General features: G+C 35.8%; 2 protein-coding genes and 2 long non-coding RNA genes across 7 annotated transcripts; 1 reads left to right on the plus strand and 3 right to left on the minus strand.

The window, feature by feature from the left end:
* Positions 1 to 41: 41 nt before the first annotated feature.
* Positions 42 to 3,741, minus strand: LOC149510677 (uncharacterized). Its single transcript, XR_016335231.1, has 3 exons — positions 701 to 3,741; positions 526 to 625; positions 42 to 449 (listed from the first exon to the last, which is right to left on the minus strand). It is a non-coding gene; the product is annotated as an uncharacterized LOC149510677 (long non-coding RNA).
* A 2,460-nt stretch (positions 3,742 to 6,201) lies between these two features.
* On the minus strand, positions 6,202 to 10,061 carry LOC149510678 (uncharacterized). The gene is made up of 4 exons (XR_016335232.1): positions 9,896 to 10,061; positions 9,251 to 9,452; positions 8,612 to 9,158; positions 6,202 to 7,369 (listed from the first exon to the last, which is right to left on the minus strand). It is a non-coding gene; the product is annotated as an uncharacterized LOC149510678 (long non-coding RNA).
* A 3,010-nt stretch (positions 10,062 to 13,071) lies between these two features.
* On the minus strand, positions 13,072 to 16,519 carry LOC111281275 (protein phosphatase 2C 16-like). Of its 4 annotated transcripts, XM_022868986.2 has the most exons (6): positions 16,387 to 16,519; positions 14,714 to 16,295; positions 14,523 to 14,570; positions 14,049 to 14,408; positions 13,853 to 13,958; positions 13,134 to 13,734 (listed from the first exon to the last, which is right to left on the minus strand). In XM_022868986.2, the coding sequence occupies exons 2-6, from the start codon at positions 15,542 to 15,544 to the stop codon at positions 13,400 to 13,402; spliced, it is 1,680 nt and encodes a 559-aa protein (XP_022724721.2). In that variant the 5' UTR covers positions 15,545 to 16,295; positions 16,387 to 16,519; the 3' UTR covers positions 13,134 to 13,399. The 4 variants fall into 4 exon arrangements, with proteins under 4 accessions (XP_089613628.1, XP_022724721.2, XP_089613626.1 ...); XM_089757502.1 differs by lacking the exon at positions 14,523 to 14,570 and having other exon boundaries at positions 13,072 to 13,734; positions 13,816 to 13,958; XM_089757500.1 differs by lacking the exon at positions 14,523 to 14,570.
* Positions 16,520 to 18,053: 1,534 nt separating this feature from the next.
* LOC111280571 (U-box domain-containing protein 52-like) lies at positions 18,054 to 24,613 on the plus strand. The gene is made up of 9 exons (XM_089756836.1): positions 18,054 to 18,428; positions 18,770 to 18,867; positions 19,411 to 19,532; positions 20,104 to 20,319; positions 20,949 to 21,225; positions 21,957 to 22,058; positions 22,150 to 22,578; positions 22,796 to 23,566; positions 24,109 to 24,613. The coding sequence occupies exons 1-9, from the start codon at positions 18,284 to 18,286 to the stop codon at positions 24,295 to 24,297; spliced, it is 2,349 nt and encodes a 782-aa protein (XP_089612962.1). The 5' UTR covers positions 18,054 to 18,283; the 3' UTR covers positions 24,298 to 24,613.
* The last annotated feature ends 81 nt before the right edge of the window (positions 24,614 to 24,694 follow it).

The following is a 24,694-nucleotide window of genomic DNA, read 5'->3' on the forward strand; positions in this document are numbered from 1 at the left end:
GTTCTGAAAGCAAATCCTGCAATTAATTTTTCAATATGAGAAAAAAATTGTCATCTAATAAATCATATATGATATTACTCACAACAATGTAAAATAGTGGCCACCTGAATTATGGGTTCATCGTGAGGATACAAAGTTCCTGCCTGAGAAGTTGGAACCGCCCACCTCTTTTCAATGTGCTTCATTACGGTCAACCGATTTTCAACAGAAGTTGAAAAGGCAGCAAAAACATCCACAGCATACAGAATGAGACAGTAACAAACTAAGAATAACATGCAGAGAATACCAATTACAAAATCCAGAAGCAACATAACAAATATGAAAGAAATAGAATATATATGCTAAGTCATACCTCCTGATAAATACAAAAACATTCAAAAGATGATAAAACATCAAGCATAGAACTAAGACCCAGTCCAGAAATTCTCTTGCACCATTAGAGTAGATCCCTGTCATGAAAAGCCAGAGAACTTGAATTTAGTTGCTCCTGTCACCAAATATTGAATCTTTAGTGACAGTTTTTACCTCAATGAAAACTTGCTGAGTCAACTTAAGGAAACAGAGTTTCCAGGCTGAAAGCCCACAAATTGGTGCAGATAGATGGAGTTAATTCCTTCAAAAGTTTCTGAACCAAAAACATGATTAGTAGGCAAAGGTTAATGTAGCTAAGACCAGAGCTTCTAGGGCATGGCTGACTTACCTACAAGCTTTTCCGCAAGAGGCTCCGAACTTGGATACCATGCTCTTATTATATGTGGAAAACCGATTCCTAACCAGATTTGATTAGGTATATTCATTTAGTATTTTGGTTGTTTCCTAAATAAAAGGGATTTGGTTCATTGATCAAATTCCTACTTGATAGTTTCTATTTATTGTTAGAGGATTTTTAAGTGATTTGTTATTATCTTTAGGATATCATGGGATTTGTCAGATTTGATGTTTTAGCTATATATATACTCTTTTACTCTAGAAAGTTTCTTATGAATTCAGAAATAAAATTCTCATGAATTTCTTCATGGTACAGAGCGTTCATCTTGAACCATCAAAACCTATATATTTTTTTGTCTTTCTATTTACGACATGGCCAACAGCACAAGTGTTCCAAGCCCCCTATTTTGCCTATCACTAATCACAAACTCAATGGACAAAACTTCATCCAATGGTCTTAATTAGTTATGCTATTTGCCTATGGAAAAGGTAAGGAAGATTATCTCACAGGAATGGCTGTTTCACCCAGCAAGAATGACACGAAGTATCGAACCTGGAAGCTGGAGAATAGCATGGTAATGCCGTGGTTGATCAATACTATGACCAACGAGATTGGTGAGAATTTCATGTACTACAAAACTGCCAAAAAAATTTAGGATGCTGTGAAAGAAACCTACTCTAACGTAAACAATACATCTACAATATTCAAAATCAAAGCACTCTACATGACATGCGGTAAAGAGACTCATCTATCACAAAATATTTTAATTTCTTAACTCGTTATTGGCAACAATTAGATATTTTTGAAAAAATAGCATAGAAATGCTCTAACGATAGCTAACAATATAGGAAAATAGTGGAGAAAGACCAAGTTTATAAGTTTTTACTTGGACTAAACAAGAGCCTTGATGATATTTATGGGAGAATTCTTAGCATCAAGCCATTCCCCAACATCTGAGAAGTTTTCTTTAAGGTCCACCGAGAAGAGAGTAGAAGGAAAATGATTCTAGGTGTACATGCAATCCATAAAAGACAGAAAATTCAGCCCTTATTGTACGATGACCAAAATACTACCAAGGTAATGAAAATCGACAGAAGAAAGGTAACAGACCTTGGTGTGACCACTATCAGAAGGCAAGACACACACAGGAAAATTGTTGGCAAATCCATAGGAAACCTGTTGACTACAAACCACATTATACTTGAAATCGAGAGAGTCATGGAAATCCTGCCGCCACCGAGACAACTCCAACACCCCCGAAATCAAGCCCGTTTAGTAAAGGGCAGTTGAAACTCCTTCAAAAAATTATTCAACAATCTTTTCAAAACACTGGGTCAATTGTAAGTACAGTGTTAATTGCATAAAAAGGTAACTCTTACAATGCTCTATTTGTACAAAGTGGAAAATCAAGATCTTGGATTGTTGATTCAAGCACATCAAACCACATGACTGGTGATGCATCGGTGTTCCATGAATACAGCCCATGTTTTGAAAACCTCATAATTCAAATAGCAGATGGGTCACTCTTTAGGGTAACCAAGACAGCTTCAGTCATTATTTCAGAAGACATAACACTTGACTCTGTTCTTCATGTCCCTAATTTAGATTGCAACCTTCTGTCTATTAGTAAAATTGTGAGACATCTTAATTATGTTACTAAATTTCTTTCTAACATGTGTGAATTTTAGGGCTTGAATTCAGGGAAAAAGATTGGCAATGCTAGGATGTGTGCTGGACTCTATCTTCTTAGAGATGAAAAATCTAAGAGACATGGAAGAGTGCTTATTCGATTTCATCTTCTAATAAGAGTAAGGAAAATACAATCATGTTATGCCACTATCGTTTAAAACATCCAAATTTCTTGTACCTTAAAAAGTTGTTCCCTAATTTATTCAATAAAAGTTTCGAGTTTTATCAATGTGAAATTTATTAATTTTTCAAGCACACTCACAATTCATATCCAAGTCAACCATACAAATAAAATCATCTTTTTTCTATGATCCATAGTGATAGTTAGGGACCATCGAAGGTTAACTATATTACAGGCACTAGATGGTTTGTTACCTTCATTGATCATCAAACCAGAGTTATATGGCTATTCCTTATGAAAGACAAGTCAGAGGTGAGTTCAATATTTCAAAATTTCAACAAGATGGTGCACACTCAATTTCAAGCAAAAATTCAGGTGCTCAGAACAAATAATGGGCAAGAATACTATCACTCAGTTCTTGGATCTTGCTTATTAGATCAAGAAATTATTCATCAGAGCTCATGTACTAAAACTCTTCAACAAACAAGAGTTGCCAAGCAGAAGAACAGACACCCGATGGAAGTTGCAAGATCTATTATGCTAGCCTCTCATATCCCAAAACATTTTTTAGGAGAGACAATCCTAACAGCAGCCTTTCTTATCAATAAGATGTCTTTTTGAATACTAAAATTCCAAACCCCTTGTCAAACACTTCTCAAAACCTACCCTCATGTCCATATCATTTTTTTCATACCAATCAAAGTGTTCGAATGTACTACTTTTGTTCATATACACCAACAACAACATAGTAAACAAGACCCCAAATCACTCAGTTGTATATTTCTTGGCTATTCACCTAATCGAAAAGGCTATAGATGTTATTCACCAACTACTAGAAAATTTTACAATTTTATGGATGCCAACTTCTTTGAGAATCAGCCATTCTATCGCAAAGCCAATATTCAAGGAAAAGTTCTAGGGAATATCAACTTTGGAGGATTGAGCCATCATCTGATCCTTCCTTTACTTGTCTGCCAATTCAAATTCTCATTTCAAATAATTCTTCTTCTTCTTTTAAGTCAACTAGTCATCTTGAGTCTCCAAAATCTCTTGAAATAGTGCAAGAGACAAAAGCTAAGAAAATGATTATATACTCAAGGAAACCGAAATCTCAAAATGAGATAGGGACCTGTACATCTCCAACACATAACCAAAATTTTAAATCAAATCCAGAGACTTTTGAAATTCATACAAGTAACACAATTACTGAACCTATCTTTGATTATTTTCCCAATGATCTTGATCAGCCCATTGCTATAAAAAATGATGTCAAATCATGTACTCAACACCTTATTAGTAACTTTGTTTCCTATGAAGGGTTGTTTCCTACTTACTGAGCAGTAGTTACATCATTAACTGATGTTCATATACCAAACATCATCCCAGAAGAGCTCAAACAACCAAAGTGGAAGGTTACGGTAATGGAAAAAATGCAAGCACTAGAAAAGAATGGCACATGAAAAATTATCGATCTTTTTGGAGAAAAGAGCCCAGTGGAATGTAAGTGGATTTTTACTATTAAACAAAATATAGATAAAAGTGTGAACAGATTCAAAGCTCATCTTATGGCTAAGAGGTTCACTCAATCTTACGGGATTAATTATGAGGAGACGTTTGCTCCTGTAACAAAACCAAATTATGTCCGTGTGTTACTATCACCTGTTGCAAATCTAGATTGGCCTATTCACCAACTCGTTATCAAAAATGCATTTTTGAATTATGATCTAGTGGAAGAGGTCTACATGAAAATTCCTCTAGGGTTTGACAACCAGGACAACATCAGCAAGGTGTGTAAGTTTCAGAAATCCTTATATAGCCTCAAATAATCTCTTCGCGCCTGGTTTGATTGTTTGACTAAGGCTGTTAAATATAATGGGTTCTCACAATGCCAATCCCACCACACTATGTTTGTCAAACATTCACCAAATAGCAAGATTGCTCTTATGATTGTTTATGTTGACAATATTATCCTCATAGGAGATTATGAAGAGGAAATAGTTGGATTGAAGACTCTTCTAGCTTAAGAGTTTGAAATAAAGGACTTAGGACAACTTCGATATTTTCTTGGCATGAAAGTAGCTCGATCAAGAAATGGTATTTTTGTTTCACAATGAAAACATGTACTCGATCTTCTCAAAGAGACAGGGATGCGCAAGTGTAAACCAATGGATACTCTGATGGACCCAAATGTCAAGATAGGAACCGGAGATGGAAATCCTCTTGCAGACCAAAACAAATACCAAAGACTTGTGGGAAAATTAATTTATTTGGCACACATTAGACTTGACATTGGCTTCTCTGTAAATATGATGAACAGATTTATAAACAATCCTACAAAGACACACATGGAGGTAGAATATCAAATCTTTCAGTACTTGAAAAAAAATCCAGGCAAAGGGTTGCACTTTAGAAAAACACTAAATAGAGATGTGAAGATTTTCTCAGATGCAGATTGGGCTAGTTCTATGATAGACTAAAGGTCAACTACAGGGTATGGTACATATGTGTGAGGCAACTCAAAATGGTGCTAAAGCTGAATTTAGGGCTATGTCTCACGGGATTTGTGAAGGAATTTAGCTTGAGAGAATGTTACAGGAACTAAAGAAGTCAGCTGGGAATTCAATTAAACTGTTTTGTGATATTAAAGCAACTATTAACATTGCCAAGAACCTTGTTCATCATGATCCAACGAAACATGTAGAGATTGATCACCACTTCATCAAAGAGAAGATTGAAAAAGGCGTAGTCAAACTGGTCTACACTCCAACAAAATATCAGATAGCCGACATCCTCACCAAGGCTCTTCATCGTGGCAATTTCAAGAATTTGAAGTCTAAGTTAGGTATAATTGATATCTACCACCCAACAAAATGGAGTGTGGAAAACCGATTCCTAACCAAATTTGATTAGATATCATTCATATGGTATTTTGGTTGTTTCCTAAATAAAAAAGATTTGGTTCATTGATCAAATTCCTACGGCGTAGTTTTTATTTATTGTCAGAAGATTTTTAAGTGATTTGTTATTATCTTTAAGATACCATGAGTCAGATTTGATGTTTTAACTATATATATACTTTTATACTCTAGAAAGTTTCTTAAGAATTCATAAATAAAATTCTTAGGAATTTCTTCATTATCTTTTTTACGTCTTGGTTACTTGGCAGCTCAATCATTACTTTCCTCCACAGGACTCCATTTACATTCCCACCCACCACCACAATACTTACAATAGAAGCATAACTAACAAATATATGAACCTTAAAAGTCTGCAAATATACAATGCAGACAAGTTATGCCAAAGAAATCCTTGACAAGGAGAAATACCTAAATAATAAGAAGGCAGCCATGGCATAAGAATCACAAGTAGAAGTTTTATGCATAACCACATTAAAAGATAGTAAACCTTCCACATTCAACTTCAGTTTGGCATCTCATCAAACGGTGCACCAAATTCATCTAAAAATGCTCACATTTTTTGGCATTACTTTGCATTTTGTTTCTAACAGCTGATTAAAATATGATCAGACAGCCGGTTTCGAAAGGATTAAATAACAATAAAATATCCTTTGACTACGACCAAGAAACTTATGCCAATTAAGCCATTACAAAGCAAAAGAACTACAAAATATTATCCAGCACCCCTTGTAATATAAAAAGAGAGAGAAAGAGAGAGAGAGAGAGAGAGAGAGAGAAAGAAACTCTGACAAGTCAAAAATATGAAATCAAACAGCTGGTTTTAGTAAAATTCAATTTCAACCAAAACCTTAAAAGTCATTGAGATGTTTGGTAAGACCAAACTAGAAAGAACTTTCCAGAAAATAAGGTCACCTAGAAAGAACTCAGTTGAAAGAAACAAAAGCTGCCCTCGGGAAACATTGTAAAAAGTATCTGGGAAATACAAGAGCAACACGCTACCAGACTGCAGAATTTATTTTCACAACATTTAATTTAAGTCAGAAAATCATATGGTAAAGAACCACGAAAAATGCAACCAGAAATATTTAGGTAACATGGAGAATGAGAAAGGATTAACAAACCTATTCCGTGAGAAATATCACTTTTCAATGTAGAAATAGCTGAAAATAAACAGAAACTTTCTGCCACCTTAATTTCTTGCACAAGCCCCAGATGCTCTGTTAGTTTTTCAAAACATAAAATGAGGAATCAAGCCATTTTCTAGATCTTATTTCCTGTCTGTCACAACATGGGCAATTGATGTAGACAAGATAAGACAAGTTAAAAGAAGCTCTTTCCTCAAAGCTCAAATTGAAAAAATTACACAAGTTGGTAACAGAACCACCATCAAGGAAATTTATTTAAAAAAGAAAAGGCAACACATTTTCAATAGGACAGAAAGCTGCAGATAAACACGACTTCATTTGGACACAGGTTCAGCATCAACAAGCATATACTAACAGATAAGGAATCCCACTAATGCCTGACACTTATTAAGCCTCTGCTATTCTCGTTAACATAAGAATCTCATTAGACGACGGAAGCATTACATTAGTTTGCAAATGACAGCCAAATCTAAAAACAAGTCAAAAAAGCAAACAGCCTAATCAATGATAGATTACCACGTATATAATTGACCAAGTGAATCCAAGGAGGCAAACTAACTTAAAAAACTAAAACGTTCAAAGAGAATTTCGTATCCATGGAGCTACAACAAGATCAAACAGGATCAACACTAGTTTCATGATGAAATTTTAGAACAGAGTCACATACCTCCCCAAAACCAGTTATAAATAAGCTTGAACCGTCCAGCAATGGTAATATTATAGATAGCACATCTGATGGTGCTTTCTCAATATCCTCAAATACAACCCAAAATCCATTCAGATCAGCCTGAAGGAAAATGGAATTTGAAGATATCACAAATAAACAAGACCACAAAATATCAGAAGCCAAAATAAGAAATGCAATAGATATTCATTTAACAAGAAACAAACCTGGGTAAGTGACCCAGGCTGCCATTTAAATTTACCAGGTTGCTTAGTACAAACATAACTCCCAATCAATGTTTTTCCATCAATTTGATCATCCATTTGAATAGAAAGTACTACATATTGAAGCATGCCATGAAGTTAGTTGAAACAAACAAACGAGACATTCAATGAGCCAGCAGACAAGAAAGAAAGAGAGACAGAGACATGGATACAGATCACCCAAATGTAAAGCAAACTTAAGCATCAAGCTGCCCCATAAATAAGGATCTCCGCTCTAATATTCGACCATTGTAAGACCATCCATATTTACAATTTATTATTAAGTCTTAGTTTCCACAGTTCTTTAAGTTAGTAACTAGCAATCGTATTTGAGTTACTTGCAGTGTATGTGAGAAGGATAATTTAGAAATTCAAGATCTCCAGAATTTCTTGAAATCTCAAGAGGTCTAATTTAGGTCCTTACAGTTTTAATGTTTACGAATTTCTAGGATTTACTTTTGATAGTTTCCTATCTAGAGTCCTTGCAGGATTATGATTGGTACAAATCAACATAAACTCAAAAGCCCTCTCATTAGTCATTAGTGAAGAACAAGATTATGAGAGTTCCAGCAATAATTATGATCCAATTTGGACTGTGTGAAGACACACTAACCTAGGGTTTGACTGTACATTTAGCGAGCAAAGACAAATGGGTAAAACCTAGGTGGAGTTTCTCATAAGCAACTCCTTAAATTTTATGCGTCTCCACAAAATCAGACCATGTGTCCAATTAAACTGACTTAGAATTCAACCCACCTTAACAATCTTGTTGAAATTAGTGAATGCTGATTCACCAATCAAACACAGCATCATTTTATTGGAAAACTAAAGAACATAAGAAATTTTACCTAAATTTTTAGCAAGATAATTGAATGCTTCTACACAAAAGGAAACCAAATTATGCAATTTGGACAATTACTTTTCCATGTTAGTAGAGCCTTGTTGACAGCATAATGAAATAAATATAAATATGTAATCCCTAAAAGTGACTAAATAATAGGTATTCTCTTAGCTTCCAACAACCATAACTCTGCTTCTATGATTATAAATAGACATAAGAGTAACAAAATTAATAAAGAAACATCTTAAAAATGTAGAATACCTTGGTTTCAACTACCACCGGACATCTTGCTAATAAGGGCAGATTTCCCAGCACTTGCAGGGCCATAAAGAAGAACGGGCCACTTTTGACTGACTGCCAAAAGCACCATCTCAAAACTTCGCTTTAATCTACTTTCCATGACAAAAGGAATTCCAGCTGATTTATCATCCCTCAATCATAAAATGAAATAAGTATAACACTAAAAGCTAGAATGACTGCCAGAACATCTCTACAGTAAAACCACCAATATTCATTAGCTGAATATCACTGGGAAAAAAAAAGGAATAGATCTTTTTTTAACCCAAAGGAAAATCTTCAACGATTTTAGGCCAATGTCACATACCATTCTACCAGCCTCTGACTTCTAAAAGGTGCCTCAGTTTCATGAAACTGTGATGACGTAAAATAACAAAGGCCGGACTATTAAAGTAAGTTTTGTTGACAGAAATCAAGTTCTCTGTTTTCAGAATCCAACTTATTATGTTCAAAGGTTCCAATATATGCACCAGCCTTCTCCACAGCTATATCTTGACAGAAATCCTCCCATCTGAAAAAAAAAATGAGACAAGATTTAACATAAACATACAGACTATGTAAGCTTTATCTGGTCTAAGTAAGTTGTTATAAAGCTAAACAAACCGCAATAAACATGAATGTGCTTCTTCAGCCGCAATGCCAAACTTTGCAATTGCTCTGTCATTCATATCAAGATGACAGATAGTATTTGTATACCACACCATATTATGTATGACATCACTTCCTTCTCAACCTCCTTCTCAAACTTGACATCACTTCGTTGATCAAAATTTACAACCTCAACATGCAAGTAATAAGTAATAACCTGATTTAAAGAAGAAAAAAAAAAGACAAGCTCTACGGTAAATGGCAAGCAGAACAAAATAGTCAACTTTTACTCTTCTAAAATGATATAAGAAAAACCTCGAAAAGATTTATTATTTAAGTAGGGTGTCGAAATGCAATTATTTCTTTACTACATACTATTATAGACCCAATTATTTAGAATTAACATTAAGATGTGCCCACCCTTCAACAGATTCACAATGTAAAATGGATGTATATATAACCCGAACCATGCTTTTGTCTCCTGACAAATTTTGATTATGCATTACAATCAAGGCAAAGTTGTCAGGCATCCAACCATCAATGTTGAATTTAAATGATACCTTAGCTACTTAGGTTGAAAGAAAGAAAACCAGTTCTGGTTCAGACATGAGAAATAAATTAAGAACATATATACCTGGCCAGATAGCTCAAAAACACTACCTTTAATCAAAATGCGCTCAAGAGGAGGAGGAGCAAATTTGAAGTAATTTAACATAGACCTGGTCCAGAGAAAAGAAAAGTTTAAATTAGTTTCATATATCACTACAAATCACATCCTATAATGATGAATATTGCGTAACGTATCCATGTGAAAACTCAGACAGCAACCACTAGAAGAATGCATGAAGGAAAACTAAATCCAGATGTCCTAGCAGACTTTCTAAAATTAAATAAGGTCAAGCAATCAGCTGTTAACAACTTAAGGCATAGAAGACATCTCCTAAAAAGAAGCTTATATAAAATATTTGTTTTCATATTATTGCATCAACACCTCTAACTCAAGAAAGTAGCAAAAGGACAAGAAATCATCTCATACTTTTTGCCCGCTCATCCATAAGTTTGTTCACCATTGGTGGCAATCAGGAAATGACTAGGTGATGTGGTATAGAGTATGGCTTCCTATTAAAAATTAGCTAAAACATAAAATAAAATAAAAAACAGTAATGGAAAATTGTTGTCTTCAGCTAGTGTAAAAAGAGAAGACTACAGTGAATAGTTGCATGCAGAAAGCTATTTGATCAACAATATTAAAACAGAAAATAATAACATAATAATATAAATTTACCCCAACAAGAAAGGAGCCAAATCAAGGGCATGGCTGAAGGCCAGGCAAGCAAGCTCGTGAAGATCCAAACCCCTCCCATGTCAAATATGGAACTAAATAACATTTATAACTTCGTTATCATCAAGATATCCTGATTCAGTGACGTTAACAACAGAATTTGACCTCAATCACAGCTCTATCCACTACTTTTTGTGCTATTTGGCAAAAACACCCAATCGATGGAATTGTATAGTTAAGGTGCAGAAGCAACTCTGCCACAGAACTCACCACTTCTTCTTCAGTTAAGAAGTATCCCTATCCCAACCCAATTCAAATGGCAAATTTGTTAAAATATAAACCGACTATTAGAAATAACAATAACAATAAAAAAATCATAATTTGATAATATTGAAGCCAAAAACTATTAAAAGAAAAGAAAATTTTGAACTAAGAAATAACCAAAAAGACCTTCCACTATATGCTAAATGTAACGGCTAAATTAATTTTTTGCAAGACTCAATATCCTCCATCTTTTCCTTCCCTTATCAATTAAACAAGTAGCTGAAAAAGTCACAAAAGATATAAATCCCTCTTTCCCACCAACAAATAAGAGAAAAAATAAAAGCAATTGGAACCAAAAAAAATAAATAAATAAAATAAAATTTTTTGCAAGACTCGATATTCTCCATCATTTCCTTCTCTTATCAATCAAACAACTAACTGAAAAAGTCACAAAAAAAATTATAAATCCCTGTCTCCTCTACCAACAAATAAGAGAAACAAATAAAAGCAATTTGGAAACAAAAGAAAATTAAATAAAATGAATTTGGTTTATGATAAGAAGCTAATGGACTCAACATTAGCTTTTCATAACCAACTCTCTTAAAAGCAAAATTTCTAACACTTTCAGTAGTTTCTTTGCCTTCCTTTTCTCTTTTCCGGTTCTTGACTATCCCTCGGCAACCCATTAAACAAAGCAAATGCAAAAACTTGAGGAAAGGGTCTGAAGAAATACATTTTTGGCAAGCGACTGGCATTGCGGAACACACCCAACCTTAGGGCAACGAGCAAGAAACCTCTGAAGTGACAACTCAAAACTAAAACTCCCGTCCATAGTCATTTCCCGAAAAGAAACAAACTATACTTTATGTTATTAATTACAAATGGCTGCTTTTTACCAAAAAAAAAAAAAATACAACCCAGACAATACAGATATATTTTTCTACGAGGAAAACCTCCTATAATTACAGAGTATGCACATATTTTTACAGTTCTTGGGGGGTGTGCAAAGATTGTTGCATTGACTTGGAGATACCATCCGCTGTGAATGGAATGCTGCATGTGAAACGACCATGGTTTGGTTTACAGCAATGGACAAAAATGAAACTATCAATAAAAATGTTTTTAAGGTGTGATTGGTAACAACTAGTACCATTAATCATCGTCCAATAAAAATGAACTGCTGACGGCATTATAGGAGTCCTCGGTCATCGTATTTTTTGAGACATGAAGGAAGCAGCAGCTGGTAAACAAGAAAGTTTGAGGGAATTGACATTTGTAATAGAAAAGGTGAGAAAATAGCTCTCTTGAGCTTAAACAAAAGTTGGGAACAGATGATGCAATTAAAATCATGAATACCATATGGTAAAGCAAAGTTCATAAAGGAACCACTAGGCATACGTAGGATAAAGCAAGGTTCCTGGAGATTAATAATTAGCTCATCATCATTATTCACCGGTTGCCTTTACAACTACATGGCGTGTTAGAAACAGAGATGGGAAATGAGAGTAGGGTCATCATGTTTATAATTCCTAGAAATTATCCAAGCCAACTACACACAATAATTAAAATCCTGAGAAAAAAAAAAGGCCGAAATTTGAGGGACAGAGACATTAAAAAAGTGTTTCTCAGGATGGTTTTAATGTGCGTTTTATGGCCAGACTATTAAAATGAAGTCATACGAGTTAGGACAGCCTCTTAAAAGGGCTTTTGCAGCAACAAGTACATCGATCCAAAATTAAATTTAACTAAACTACGCTGTTAAAAGATATTGTGGATTAAAAAATGGAAGAGTTTAAAGCTAGAAAGTTTTTTAATATGTCAACTTAATAGTATTTATTTATTAAGAGGAGTCACTGGATGAAGAATCTTTTTAACTCTTCATTCATAACCCTTTTCTTGACCCATCTATTGTTATTCTTATACCAGATTTTGCCCGCAATAGATCTATTGCTCAATCCTGAGGAGTATATTTGCATTAAAAAGCTAACCATTCTGGATCTGTTTTGCGCTATTCAATTGTAACCCTTTGTTGGAGCCATGTCTATACACATTTTCTTTTACTTAGGGGGCTCCTGGTATTCATTCTATCCAAGTACTGTTTTGATAGGCTTCTGATTAAAAATACTTTTGCCGTTGAAAAAAATAAATGAAAAGCTATGTCTTCATTAAATACAAAAGCCATGGTTCCTTGAGGCAGGGGAGCATTTCAAACAAAATGGGAAACTCAAAGTACCCTATCAGTCCTTAGGACCATGTTATTTAACCCTGTATCAAGATTTCAGGACACAAATAGAAGGTCAAACCCAGGTGCTCATATAGTTAAAATCTACAAAAACAAATAATGGATGGGACTGAATGCAAATCCTCTCCCCATCTATATTGGCAGTAGCTTGAATTTAAGCGTGTATAAGAATAAAAGCTTGAAGCCATCTATACTAAAAACATTGGCAATATGGCATTCAAATACGCTTGCTATTGTACAAACTAATTTCTATTCTCGTACACACATTAAGCCCATAAGAAAAAGTAATGGACCGCAGCTATGTATTCATTAGATGTACTCACTATAATATGTTAGATATATAGACTTTGATTTTAGTTGAGGGGATGAGACTCGATTATGACTTGCTCTTGAACTTCCTTTGAGCTTTCAAGTCTACAACAATTACAGAGATGTTGTCACTGCTCCCTTTTTGGATGGCTAGCATCGAAAGGTATTCAGCCGCTGCTTGTGCCGCAGGGTCAATTCCTTTGCCTCTTTCCACAAGAGATGGAACCCCGTTCTTTTTGTGCCAGAGCAGGATTCGCCGCCGAGCCACCTCACAAGCTTCCTCATTTGATATGACATCCCACAACCCATCACTGGCCAAAATCAGGCATTCATCTTCTCTAGCTCGAGGGATAAACATAACTTCTGGTTCTGGGATAATCCACGGCTTCAAATATCTATCACCTATGTGATAACATAAAGAAGAAAGTAAGTGCAACTCTAGACTTTACTCAAAACTTCCATCACTAATCTATCATGATTCACCTTTTACAATGTTCATTTCAAGCAGAAATAAACATACCAATGGACCTTGACATTGCAAGAACGCCGAATACACGATGTCCATTCCACTGTATAACCTTCCCTCCTGATGCCCCAATCCTTGCATACTCATCATCTCTGTTTGGCTGCAAAACAACAAAGCAAAAATGTTGGTTTCCATACACAGAAGCTTCCTTTCCAATTGTAGAAGAACCGAATACTTTAAAATGCCTTACTTTGTGATCAATTGACAATGCCATGGCTTCTTTGCCGCGGCACAAGACTGCTCTTGAATCACCACAGTTTGCAACAACAATATGTGATGAACAAACCAAGGCCACCACAGCTGTTGACCCAACAGTTTCAGGGGCAACAGGTTCAAAACTAGCATCAGAAGCATCTTCATTGCCTCCAATCATGCCTCTGCTAACTTTTCCTCCAATCTCATCATCAACCTTTGAAAAACAACTAGTAAATGTCTTCTCCCATTGTACCTGTCGACTCTCCATGCTAGTGCCATCACATAAATTGTCTTTAATTCTCTCAATCTCTTCTACCAAAGCCACATGGATACGGTCACGACAATAGTTTGCCACCTGCACGAGATTCCAATAAGCCATGCTAAAAGGTTGATCACTTTGGAATCATTCACAAACAAATTTAAATGATCAAAATATGGTGAACAAGCAAGGAAAAGATCAAGAAATCACTTGTATCAGAAAAACAAATTTGTTGCAGTAGGCAATTATCCAAATTTGCTGACAGTTGCAGAGGATTGTGCAGGAAAAAAAAAGTCAATAGGATTAGGAGGATTGCAGTAGGCAACTACCATTTAATTCAGAAATCTTCAAAAATTTTTAGAGTTAAAATGTAAAACAGGTTTTTAGGAGGAATGCTGTACCTGGGAGCCACCATGGCCATCATAAACACCAAAAAAATGTCCAGTAAGGTCAGTCAGACTTTGATTGATTCCATCAAGAACATGATCACCAATAAGCATTTTGATAGGAATCTTTACAAACCGAGGCACAGCAGCAACAGCATCTTCCATTTCTGTTCTTTTTCCAATAATAGACACAGAACCCCAAAGGGGTATACAATCCAACTCAAAAACACTCCTGCTAACTCTATTGAGATTCTTTTCACTAGGCAGCTGAATAACCACTTCAGAGGCCTTTAAATCAAAACCATCAGAAGTCTTTGCATCTGGACTCACCGTGGTGAGAAGAAATTCAGCTGTAGGCACCTGCTCAATGTTAGACTCTCCCAAAATAATAGCCTTGGCAAGAACTCGACCACTTTCAATTTCTGCGTTTCGCAAGCTTATATGAGAACGGGCATTCAAAACCAGCAATCCCTCATTGATAATTCCATTAGTGTCCACTGACAAAATTTCATCTTCCTCACTTTCCTGAGTCATGCATTCTCTAGTAGCAATTGCTCTACTTCCATTATCGGGTAACATCTTCAACAAACCAGCTCCTTCCTCAACACCCTCTTTCGATGCTGACATTGTCACCATGTTACCTTCATTCTTACCATCTTCAGAATTTCTGTTGCTACAAGAAATAGATTCCTGAGACATGACCTTTGCAGAATCAGACAACAAGTTTGCTGCATCAGTTACGAGCTTGATCCGTGTGATTTCCAGATGGGTTGCAATTCCGGAGTTCTCACACATAGAGTTACCTAAACTAAGCGTTAATGCAACGGCTGAAGACATCTCTTCCATCAATTCCCCCCTCTATGCCACAAACAGTTACAACTCAAATCTCTAAAAAATTGACACAATTTATCAATATTCATCTTAATTATCTCCTTCCAGCAACAAACTTGGGATCAAGCCAGCAGGTTCTGTCAACACCTTCTCCATTGTAATGAATCTCGATGACGCACCAATCATTTCATAACAAACGCATAAAGTAAAGAAATAGCACACCACCAAGATTAAAACTTTAAGACGGGCACGAGTTAAACGCAAGCAGAATGAAGATAGGATTAATCAGATCTGGTGAAGGAGCACAACGGATCAACCCTTATAATTAATGAAATTCAAACCGGTCACTGAGTTTCTCAAAAGAGTCCACATCTTATCAAATTCTTCACCTTTTGAGAGAACCAAGCAAGGTAATTAAATCCTATCCACACCACCTACCCCTTTTAACACTTACACAAATGGAAACATCAAATTCAAGGCCCTTATCTATAATAAACCGAAAGAAGAGAAAGCAAAAGGTGTCATGAGAAAGAACCTAGAATAAAGTACAAACAAACCCAGATAATCACAGGGAAACCCTAAAAAGGTAAACTTTTTGCCACAGACAACTTGAGTCTCCTGGATCTATGGCAACCTATCTCAGCCTTTTCTTAAAACAAAGGTCTCTTTCACTTTCCTTCTCCTTCCTTCGAACAAACACGCCAACCACAGATAACAACAACAAGCTACTAGAATTATGTCTCTAGAAAGAAACCACTAAAACCACCTGGAAAAATGGTAAAAAGTTGATCTTGTGCCCCTTAAAACAAGGGAAAAATATCAAATTTATTTCAAGAAATGATTAAAAGGATGCTTACCAGTAGGAAATGAAGAGACTTTGGGGCCTCAAACAAAATAAAAAGGTGAAAGAAAGAAGCCTCCTTTTTTTTCCCTAGATTTGTCTCTGTTTCTGGGTTTGTGGAGGTTTAGGAGAGAGAGGGAAAGATAGGCAAGGAAAAGAAAAAAAGAGATGGAGAAAAAGAAAGAATATGTGTGGGGAGAATAGCTTTTTTTAGGGGACACGTACACATGTAATTATCTTACTTCATTGAATGCTTTTAAGACAGAAAATGAGAGGACAGTGCTTACATGAAGACACCTACACATGATTTTTCTGTTTTTTCATGAGGCAAACTTTGAGGAGAGACACGTGTTCTCTCCTCTCAAAAGCCATATCCACACCAACAATGCGTTTGAACCCATGTGATCCATTGGTTTAATTTTTTGCTCTGCTTCTTACTTCTGCGTACGTTCAAATACCATACTAGTACCTATTTTAAAGGCTTTTTCTTCCTACAGCATTCTTTATAAATAAATTTAATCAAAAGGCACCTTAAGTTGAATTCTAAACTTTGATTAACTATTGAGCGTTTGAGTCAATTCTCTGTATTGTTAATGTATGACATGGATTAAATTTTTAATTTGTTGGTATTTTGTAGGGAAAAAGTGTATTGCATTTTAAGAGATATACTGTGTAGAATAATAATTCTCTCATTGCATACATGATGCCCCTCTTTTTATCCTTTTGGCATAATCAGCTTATCTAATCCACAAAAATGAATTTATATACTGTAAATTATGGATTACCATGGTGGCATGCTGTGGTCCCTACAATCTTTTTTAATACATGCAAATTAATAATAAAATCTTCAAATGGAAACCTCCTTTTTCAGGGTTTGGAATCTTATCCATTTACAAGTATTGGGTTTAGCAGCTGGGGTTTGGACATTGGAATGAACAATCTGTAGCAAGCTGGAGCAAAGACAGCCCAAAACTAGCCTTGACAGAGAGCTCTTTTGCAATTACCAAGACTCACGGCACTGTTTTGGAAGCCAAAATGGGTCACATAAAGTAAATGAAACCTTCAATTTTGTCTTTTATTTGTTTAAAAACTTCCTATTTCTAGCAGTAAATCATGAATATTGTTTTTCCATAAGAAAGAAAATAACAGGAGCAAAGTTTTGGCAAATTGTGACCTTTATTGAGGGTGGTCAGTCATCATGGTTTGGGGTTTAATAGAATAATATCAAAAATTAAAAATCAATTCGAAATCATAATACACAATTTGTATTTGGATGTCAAGCATTAGCAATATTTGTCTTGGTATTTAGGAAAATGACGAGGTTGTCAGCAACCCAAAAAAAAATATATGTCTTATAAGTCTCTTAGGAGTTTGCGTGGATGAAGAAATATTATTATTAAACAGTGCATCGTTCAAATTGTTTTCAAACTAATGAAAACCTGAAAGAATGATTCATTACTATCCAATTTTCTGGTTCAAAAACTCTCAAGAATTTTATCAAGTCCAGAGCAAAACTGATTCCCAACAGTGAATCCTTACTAGCTACAATAGAAAAGAAAGAGAGGAGGAAATATAGCTTGTTTGGCAAAATGTTGTTTCTTTTTCCTGTAGTTATGGTAGCTAAATTTAGTAAAAAGTTAGCAAACAAGGATATATATGTTTGTTTTTCTTTCATTCTTCTTCATCCATTAGTTTGTTAAACCTAACGCAGGCCTCCGGGTCGGTATGGTGGTGAATTGGTGATAGCAACAGAGAAGGGGTAGTGTTGCAATAAATTGTTTTCTTGACAGTCAAGAAAGGCAATTTCCTACCCCAATCCTGGTACCATCTAAGCCACATTGTTTAAGGAGGAAAGACATAGTATAAAGGATTCGGGTGAGGAGTTTTTGGCATCAGGATCATCAACTTTGGCAATGGAAGAAACCTCTGCATTCACAGCCATTGCCATTGATAAGGACAGGAATAGCCAACTTGCTGTAAAATGGGCGGTGGATAACCTGTTGAACACCGGCTCAAACTGCTTCCTCATTCACGTTCGAAGCCAGAGCTTGCATCCGCGTAGGTATCTCTCTCTTTCATCATGATCAATTCATTGTCATGGTTATCATCAAATTGAATTGTTTACTAGATTTTATATAAAAAAAAAAAAAAATTCTAAACTTTGGGTTTGGTAAAAGTAGACAGATTTTAGAATCCCTTGTATCTTTTGTAATTATGGTTAAGCATAATTCTGGCCAATGTTACTGATGTAATTAGGTATAAGAGCTTTGTGCTGATAATTCCTGTCAATGCAACTTATTTCATCAATTTTCTTTTGTCTCGTGCAGATAGCAATAAGGGTATTTTCATTAGCTCCATTTCTTGTTGTATTTGACTTGTGCTATTTTGGGTTTTGACAGAGGATTTTGAAGCTGCACCTAAGGATAGTCGGCCACCATCTGAAGCTGAGTTGCAACAATTCTTCCTTCCTTACCGAGGATACTGTGCTCGAAAGGGGGTGAGTCATTAGCAAATTGGATGTTATGTATATTGTGGCCATTTATATAAAGAAAAAGTAGAAAAGGTGAAGATACTCTCTGGTCATGTGATTTGTTGGTATAGCGTTAGACTTTTACTTTAAGTGACAAGCGTTCGATTCTAAGAAAGCATTTCCTGCCATAAACGGCTTAACTTCAGTTCGCCTGATCTCTTCAGGTCTGTGTAGTTAACAATTTTACATATATCTGAAGCTCAAATTTGCCTTTCTTTTTCTGTACAAAAACTTTTTGTTTATGTATCAATTGTACAGCTTGCTCTGGTAGCAGGTTATTTTCCCTGCTTACTTGGATACTTAAAGACTCCCCCCACATAAAAATTAATTGTGCATATGTTATCAATCACATATGACAAGGCAAGGGCTATTGATAACTTTACAATTCAACACAATATATTGAATACTGCACCAGCTTGCTGTAAATTTATGTAAATTAAGATCTTGGCAGATATTGTATGCATTTACCATTTAAATGAAGCTGATTTTCCTGAACACTGGAGCTTTCAGATTCAATCACATGAGGTGGTTCTCCATGACATTGATGTACCAAGTGCCCTTGTTGATTTCATCAATAAAAGCAATATTGGCAATATCGTTGTTGGTGCTTCCGGCCGGAATGTTCTTACAAGGTCTCTCTCTCTCTCTCTCTCTCAAGTATATTATATTGAACTAAGTATACCTGAAGGTTTCAACTCAATAATTATGTGATTTTTTTCGATAATGTTATTTTCATCCAAAAATTATTGGTCACCAGATAGATAGTCAATGTTGGTGCCTATGTTTCACCTCAGTTCCTTTTCACCACAAACTAGAAATGCATCCATAGTTTTTATTGGTCACCGGATATAGATAGTCTATAGAAGTTGGTAACTGATCATTTTTCTTTAAATTTATATAAGTGAACAAACAAGGTCTTTCTTCACTTCATGGAGTAGTGTAAACTCTGCAACATAACAGCAACGTAAAACAAACTTTTTCATTTTCGGGTTAGAAAAAACAATAGAATTTATTTTTGAAACAGAAAAAACAATAGAAATCCATTGCAGACAATAGTGGCGAAAATTTCTGCAATCAGTAGTAGTACTAGACACTTTGCCTGCACATAATTGTTTCTCATGGTAAGATTGTTTTGCCATCACTAATCACTCCAAGAGTATTGTTTGCATTTTCCTATCATGATTTTGGAAATTGTCATTTCAGGAAACTCAGAAATCCAGATGTGCCAACCAGCTTGCTCAAAGTTGCACCAAAATCCTGTGCAGTACATGTCATATCAAAAGGAAAAGTTCAAATTACCCGATTAGCAAGTAGGCCTCAGACATCTCAAGAAAGCAGAACTCCACAGAATTCACCGCATCTGAGAGCACTTCTGTCTAAACATGCATTTGATAGCCCAAAGATTGAAGAGTTAAACAGGTAAGATGGATATACTATAGCAACATTACTTCTTGGTGGCTGCTAATTAACAAGTTTGACGTCAAAATTAACATTTTCCAATCTTCCTAGGCCCTCTAAATGAGTATCAACATAAGAACCACTGAAATATATCATCATGACATCAAAATCCTTGAGATGGTAAAATGCAACTGGGGCTGTGACAGCATCTATCTATTGCATAGTTTTCCACCATGATTTAGATGCAACAGAATCTCTATGAGTTTCATATTCAGAAAATGTCACTTAGGACTTCCCTTATTTCAGGAGAAACAAATTATATATATCATCAATGAAAGTAAATTAGAATTATCAGCCAATGTCAATGAGAAGGCAATGAGAATCTAGTATGAAACACTGAAATGATCTCATCTTCTTTTCTATTTAACAGAAGAAAAAGATTTTGTATACCACCTAAAACGTAAACTAACAGAAGATGAATCTTGCTAATATTTCCACTTCTCAATTTCCTGAGATGAGAATTCTGGTTTCGGATCTAAGCCTGTGGTATTAAAATTTTACAAATATTTACTTGCACTGCTAGCATTGATGCAGAACCACACCCTCCATGTCCATGTCTTGTGGCCACTGACTCATACTTGCTTGTACAGAACTGTTTCAAGCTGTGAAGGCAGGAATTACAGAATATCTTCTGATAGAATCAGTCATTCCTTTAAAGTGACACCACATTACAAGTTGAAGACAAATGACGAAGTTAAATCACCTGCACCTTCAACGGGAAGTCAAACACCAAAATCCCCTGATAGAATTTCCATATCGGAGAGCAGTAATTTTTCAGGGCCACGTAGTTGCCAATCAACTGACATATCTAGTCACAGTTCAGACTGTAAAGCTGACAATTCCAGTTCTTTCGCCTCCCTGACACCTGTGAGTATGTTGTAATAAATTCTTAGGGGAATTATGTTTGCTTGTTAGTTGTTAACCTAGTCGACAATTGTTGGAAGGTAGAATGTTGTGGCAGTACTGGCCTGGGTCATCATATTGGTTACCATAGCCAACATTTAACTCAATAGGTGAAAAGGGAAAGATGCATCTTCTAGTGAAACAACAGATTGTTGAACCTGTACTATTGTTAGTCGTTTCTGATGTGTTCCTTTTAATATGTTACAATCTTATAGCTTTTTGGAGGTCAAACATAAAAACATATAATTACTTCTTGACATAACTGGTTGGTTCAAGTTATGATGGAACAACATGACAACATCAAATTAGCATCTTCTTTGATTTGTTTCTAGCGGGTGCAAGTGCAACAGCATTTTTACTGGCTGCTAACTTTCTTAAAGAAGCTATACCCTAAAGCAAAGGAGTCCTGAAAGCCTACACATCTATTATTGGTTGCCCTCAATTTGCATAGATTTATTGCCTTTTTATTGTCTGAATGGGCTGAAATTCAAGATAGCATTACATTACAATAATGTAGGTATGATTGCCTGATTATCATGAATCCATTGTTTCTTTTCCAGTCTTATGTCTTTGAATTGCATCCGTTCAACATGTAGTGGTCTGCTTTTGACCTAAATATGTCTTCCAATTCTTTATTTTACAAGTGTAAGACCATTTTATTCAGACATATTTCATCCTTTCCATGAGCTAAACAGCGAGGCTTGGAGACTGAGATGAGGAGACTTCAACAAGAATTGAAGAAATCCTTGGAAATGTTTAACTTGGTTACCAAAGAAGCTGTTGTGGCAAAAGAAAAAGTAAGATCTGATCTTATGATCATTGTGATCTTATCAAACTAACTTTGCAATATATCATTGGTTTTCTTGACTGGACCTTTTCTGTTCCTAGGCGAGGAAGCTTCAGGAATGGAAAGCAGCAGAAGAGCGCAAGTTAGAGGAAGCCAGGCTTGCTGAGGAGGCAGCAATAGCTTTGGCTAAGGCAGAAACACAAAAAACCAAGGCTGCCATGGAAGCAGCACATATGGCTCGACGTTTGGCAGATATGGAGGCGCAGAAGAGAAAACTTGCAGAACTGAAGGCTACTCATGAGGAAGAAGCAAAAAGGAGAGCACTAGATCAGTTGGTTAACAATAAACCTGTTTATAGAAAATACACTATTGATGAGATTGAAGCTGCAACAAATTACTTTGCAAGCTCAAATAAGATTGGTGAAGGAGGATATGGACCTGTTTTTAAAGCCACCCTTGATCACACTGCTGTTGCTGTCAAGGTCTTAAGGCCAGATATATCTCAGGGACAAAGGCAATTCCAACAAGAGGTAACTGTGTTAATTCTGTTTCTTAAGAAAAATTAAACTTCATTGATTTAAAGGTCAAATGCATGGTAGAATTATTTATGTCATGATGGCCCAAAACATTGGTTATTTCTTTTATTGGTGAATAAGTTTAAATCAGTTACTGTCTTGTTGAATACATCCTTTTTACGTAATCTGTTCTTTTTTCCTTTCTTTTCTATTAAATAAATCTGTATTGTAGGTTGAGGTTCTAAGCTGCATGAGACATCCACACATGGTTCTGCTCATAGGTGCCTGCCCTGAGTATGGATGTCTGCTTTACGAATACATGGAAAATGGCAGCTTAGAAGATCGGCTCTTCCGGAAAGACAACACTCCCTCGATCCCATGGAAAACCCGGTTTAGAATAGCTGCTGAAATTGCCACGGGCCTTCTGTTCCTTCACCAAACAAAGCCAGAGCCACTGGTACATCGTGACCTCAAGCCTGCAAACATTCTCTTAGACCGGAATTATGTGAGTAAGATTAGTGATGTTGGTTTGTCCCGACTAGTTCCAGCAACTTTTGCTGATAGTATCACTGAATATCGCTTAACAGCGACTCGGGGAACATTTTGTTACATTGATCCAGAGTATCAGCAAACAGGAATGCTAGGTGTAAAATCAGATTTATATTCTTTTGGTGTGGTTCTGTTACAGCTGATAACATCAAGGCCACCAGTGGGACTGACTGTCCATGTTCAGGAGGCAATTGAGAAAGGAACCTTTGCGGAAATGCTTGATCCAACAGTACCAGATTGGCCTGTTGAAGAGGCTTTATCATTAGCAAAACTTGCTTTACAATGCTGTGAGCTAAGGAAAAAGGATAGGCCAGACCTTGATTCAGTTGTGTTGCCAGAGCTGAACCGCCTAAGGGATCTTGCGTCGGAAAATGAAGCCAACAACAGTGAGAAAGTTGCTTCTGAGCCACCACTTTATAATTCAGTTCCACAGAATGGATCACAGGAAAATCAGGTTAGCTACTGCATGAAGACTAGTAAACTACCACTGCTATTACTCTATATATATATATATATGTATATATATATATTAATTATGTTTATGCATGTTGCCTTGGAGCCTGCTATCACTTATGACTTCCATATTGCAAACTGCATTTATGCGATTGCTAAAGAATGAAATTAAAGATATGTATAATCTAAGCACAACTTTTAAGACCCTGAATGAGCAAAATGCTCTTGAAAATCTTGGCAATATGGACGGACAATGAACCTTACTGATTCGGTTTTAAAGTAGACTTGGTTATGAATAAGCTGTATAGAACATGATCACCATCATAAAAACTAGTCAGAGCTTTTGAACAAATTGGGAATTGATTGATTGAATAGCCATTTGACTTCTGTCTGGTTGAAAGATTCACCAAATAGTTCCCAAGTAAACCTTCGAAAATTCCTCAAAATCTTCTTGAAATATATTTCAATTGTATATTTTCTATTATGGATAATCAGGAAGGAATGACAAACAATCCTAACGTGGAAATAGAAATTCAAACGTAGATCATTGTAAGAAGCGGATGGCAACGCTTAAAGTCTATGACCAGAACGTGGAAGGCCAGCTTTCTTCCACCCAAAAGGGGACCTGCAGGACAGTCGGACAAGGAGCCTGGTGAATTAGGTTGTTGGTCGTTTGTAAATTGTTCCGGAGCTCCTCAGCAGTTGAGAAGAGTGAAATCATATTCATCATAGAAGATAAAACTGTTTCGGTGCCTAGTCCTGCCTTAAAGCAGACCTGGAGTCCTGGAGTCATTCTAGATATCGCCCTGAAAATTTTCCTACCGAACAGTTGTTCATAATTCTAGTTCTCTTTCTTGTTTCCCACATGGAAAATCCACCTCTGAGGCTTGAAGGAGATTTCTTTTGATAGAAACCTACCAATTTGTTCGTGCGATATGTTTGAAGAAATGGAGGACTTTAAATTTACTTAGAGTTACAATTTTTTCATGGTTGATCGATAAATAGTAATAATAAATTTGTTTTCAGCATTTGCTTCATGGAATGTGGCTTCACCAGGAGTATGTAAGAAAAGTAGGAACATTTCATGGAATGTAGGACCTGGAGTCCTGGAGTCGTTCTAGATATCGCC

This window comes from Durio zibethinus, chromosome 28 (assembly GCF_047325235.1).
Source record: "Durio zibethinus cultivar Kanyao isolate XHJ-2024 chromosome 28, ASM4732523v1, whole genome shotgun sequence".
Taxonomy (NCBI): Eukaryota; Viridiplantae; Streptophyta; class Magnoliopsida; order Malvales; family Malvaceae; genus Durio; species Durio zibethinus.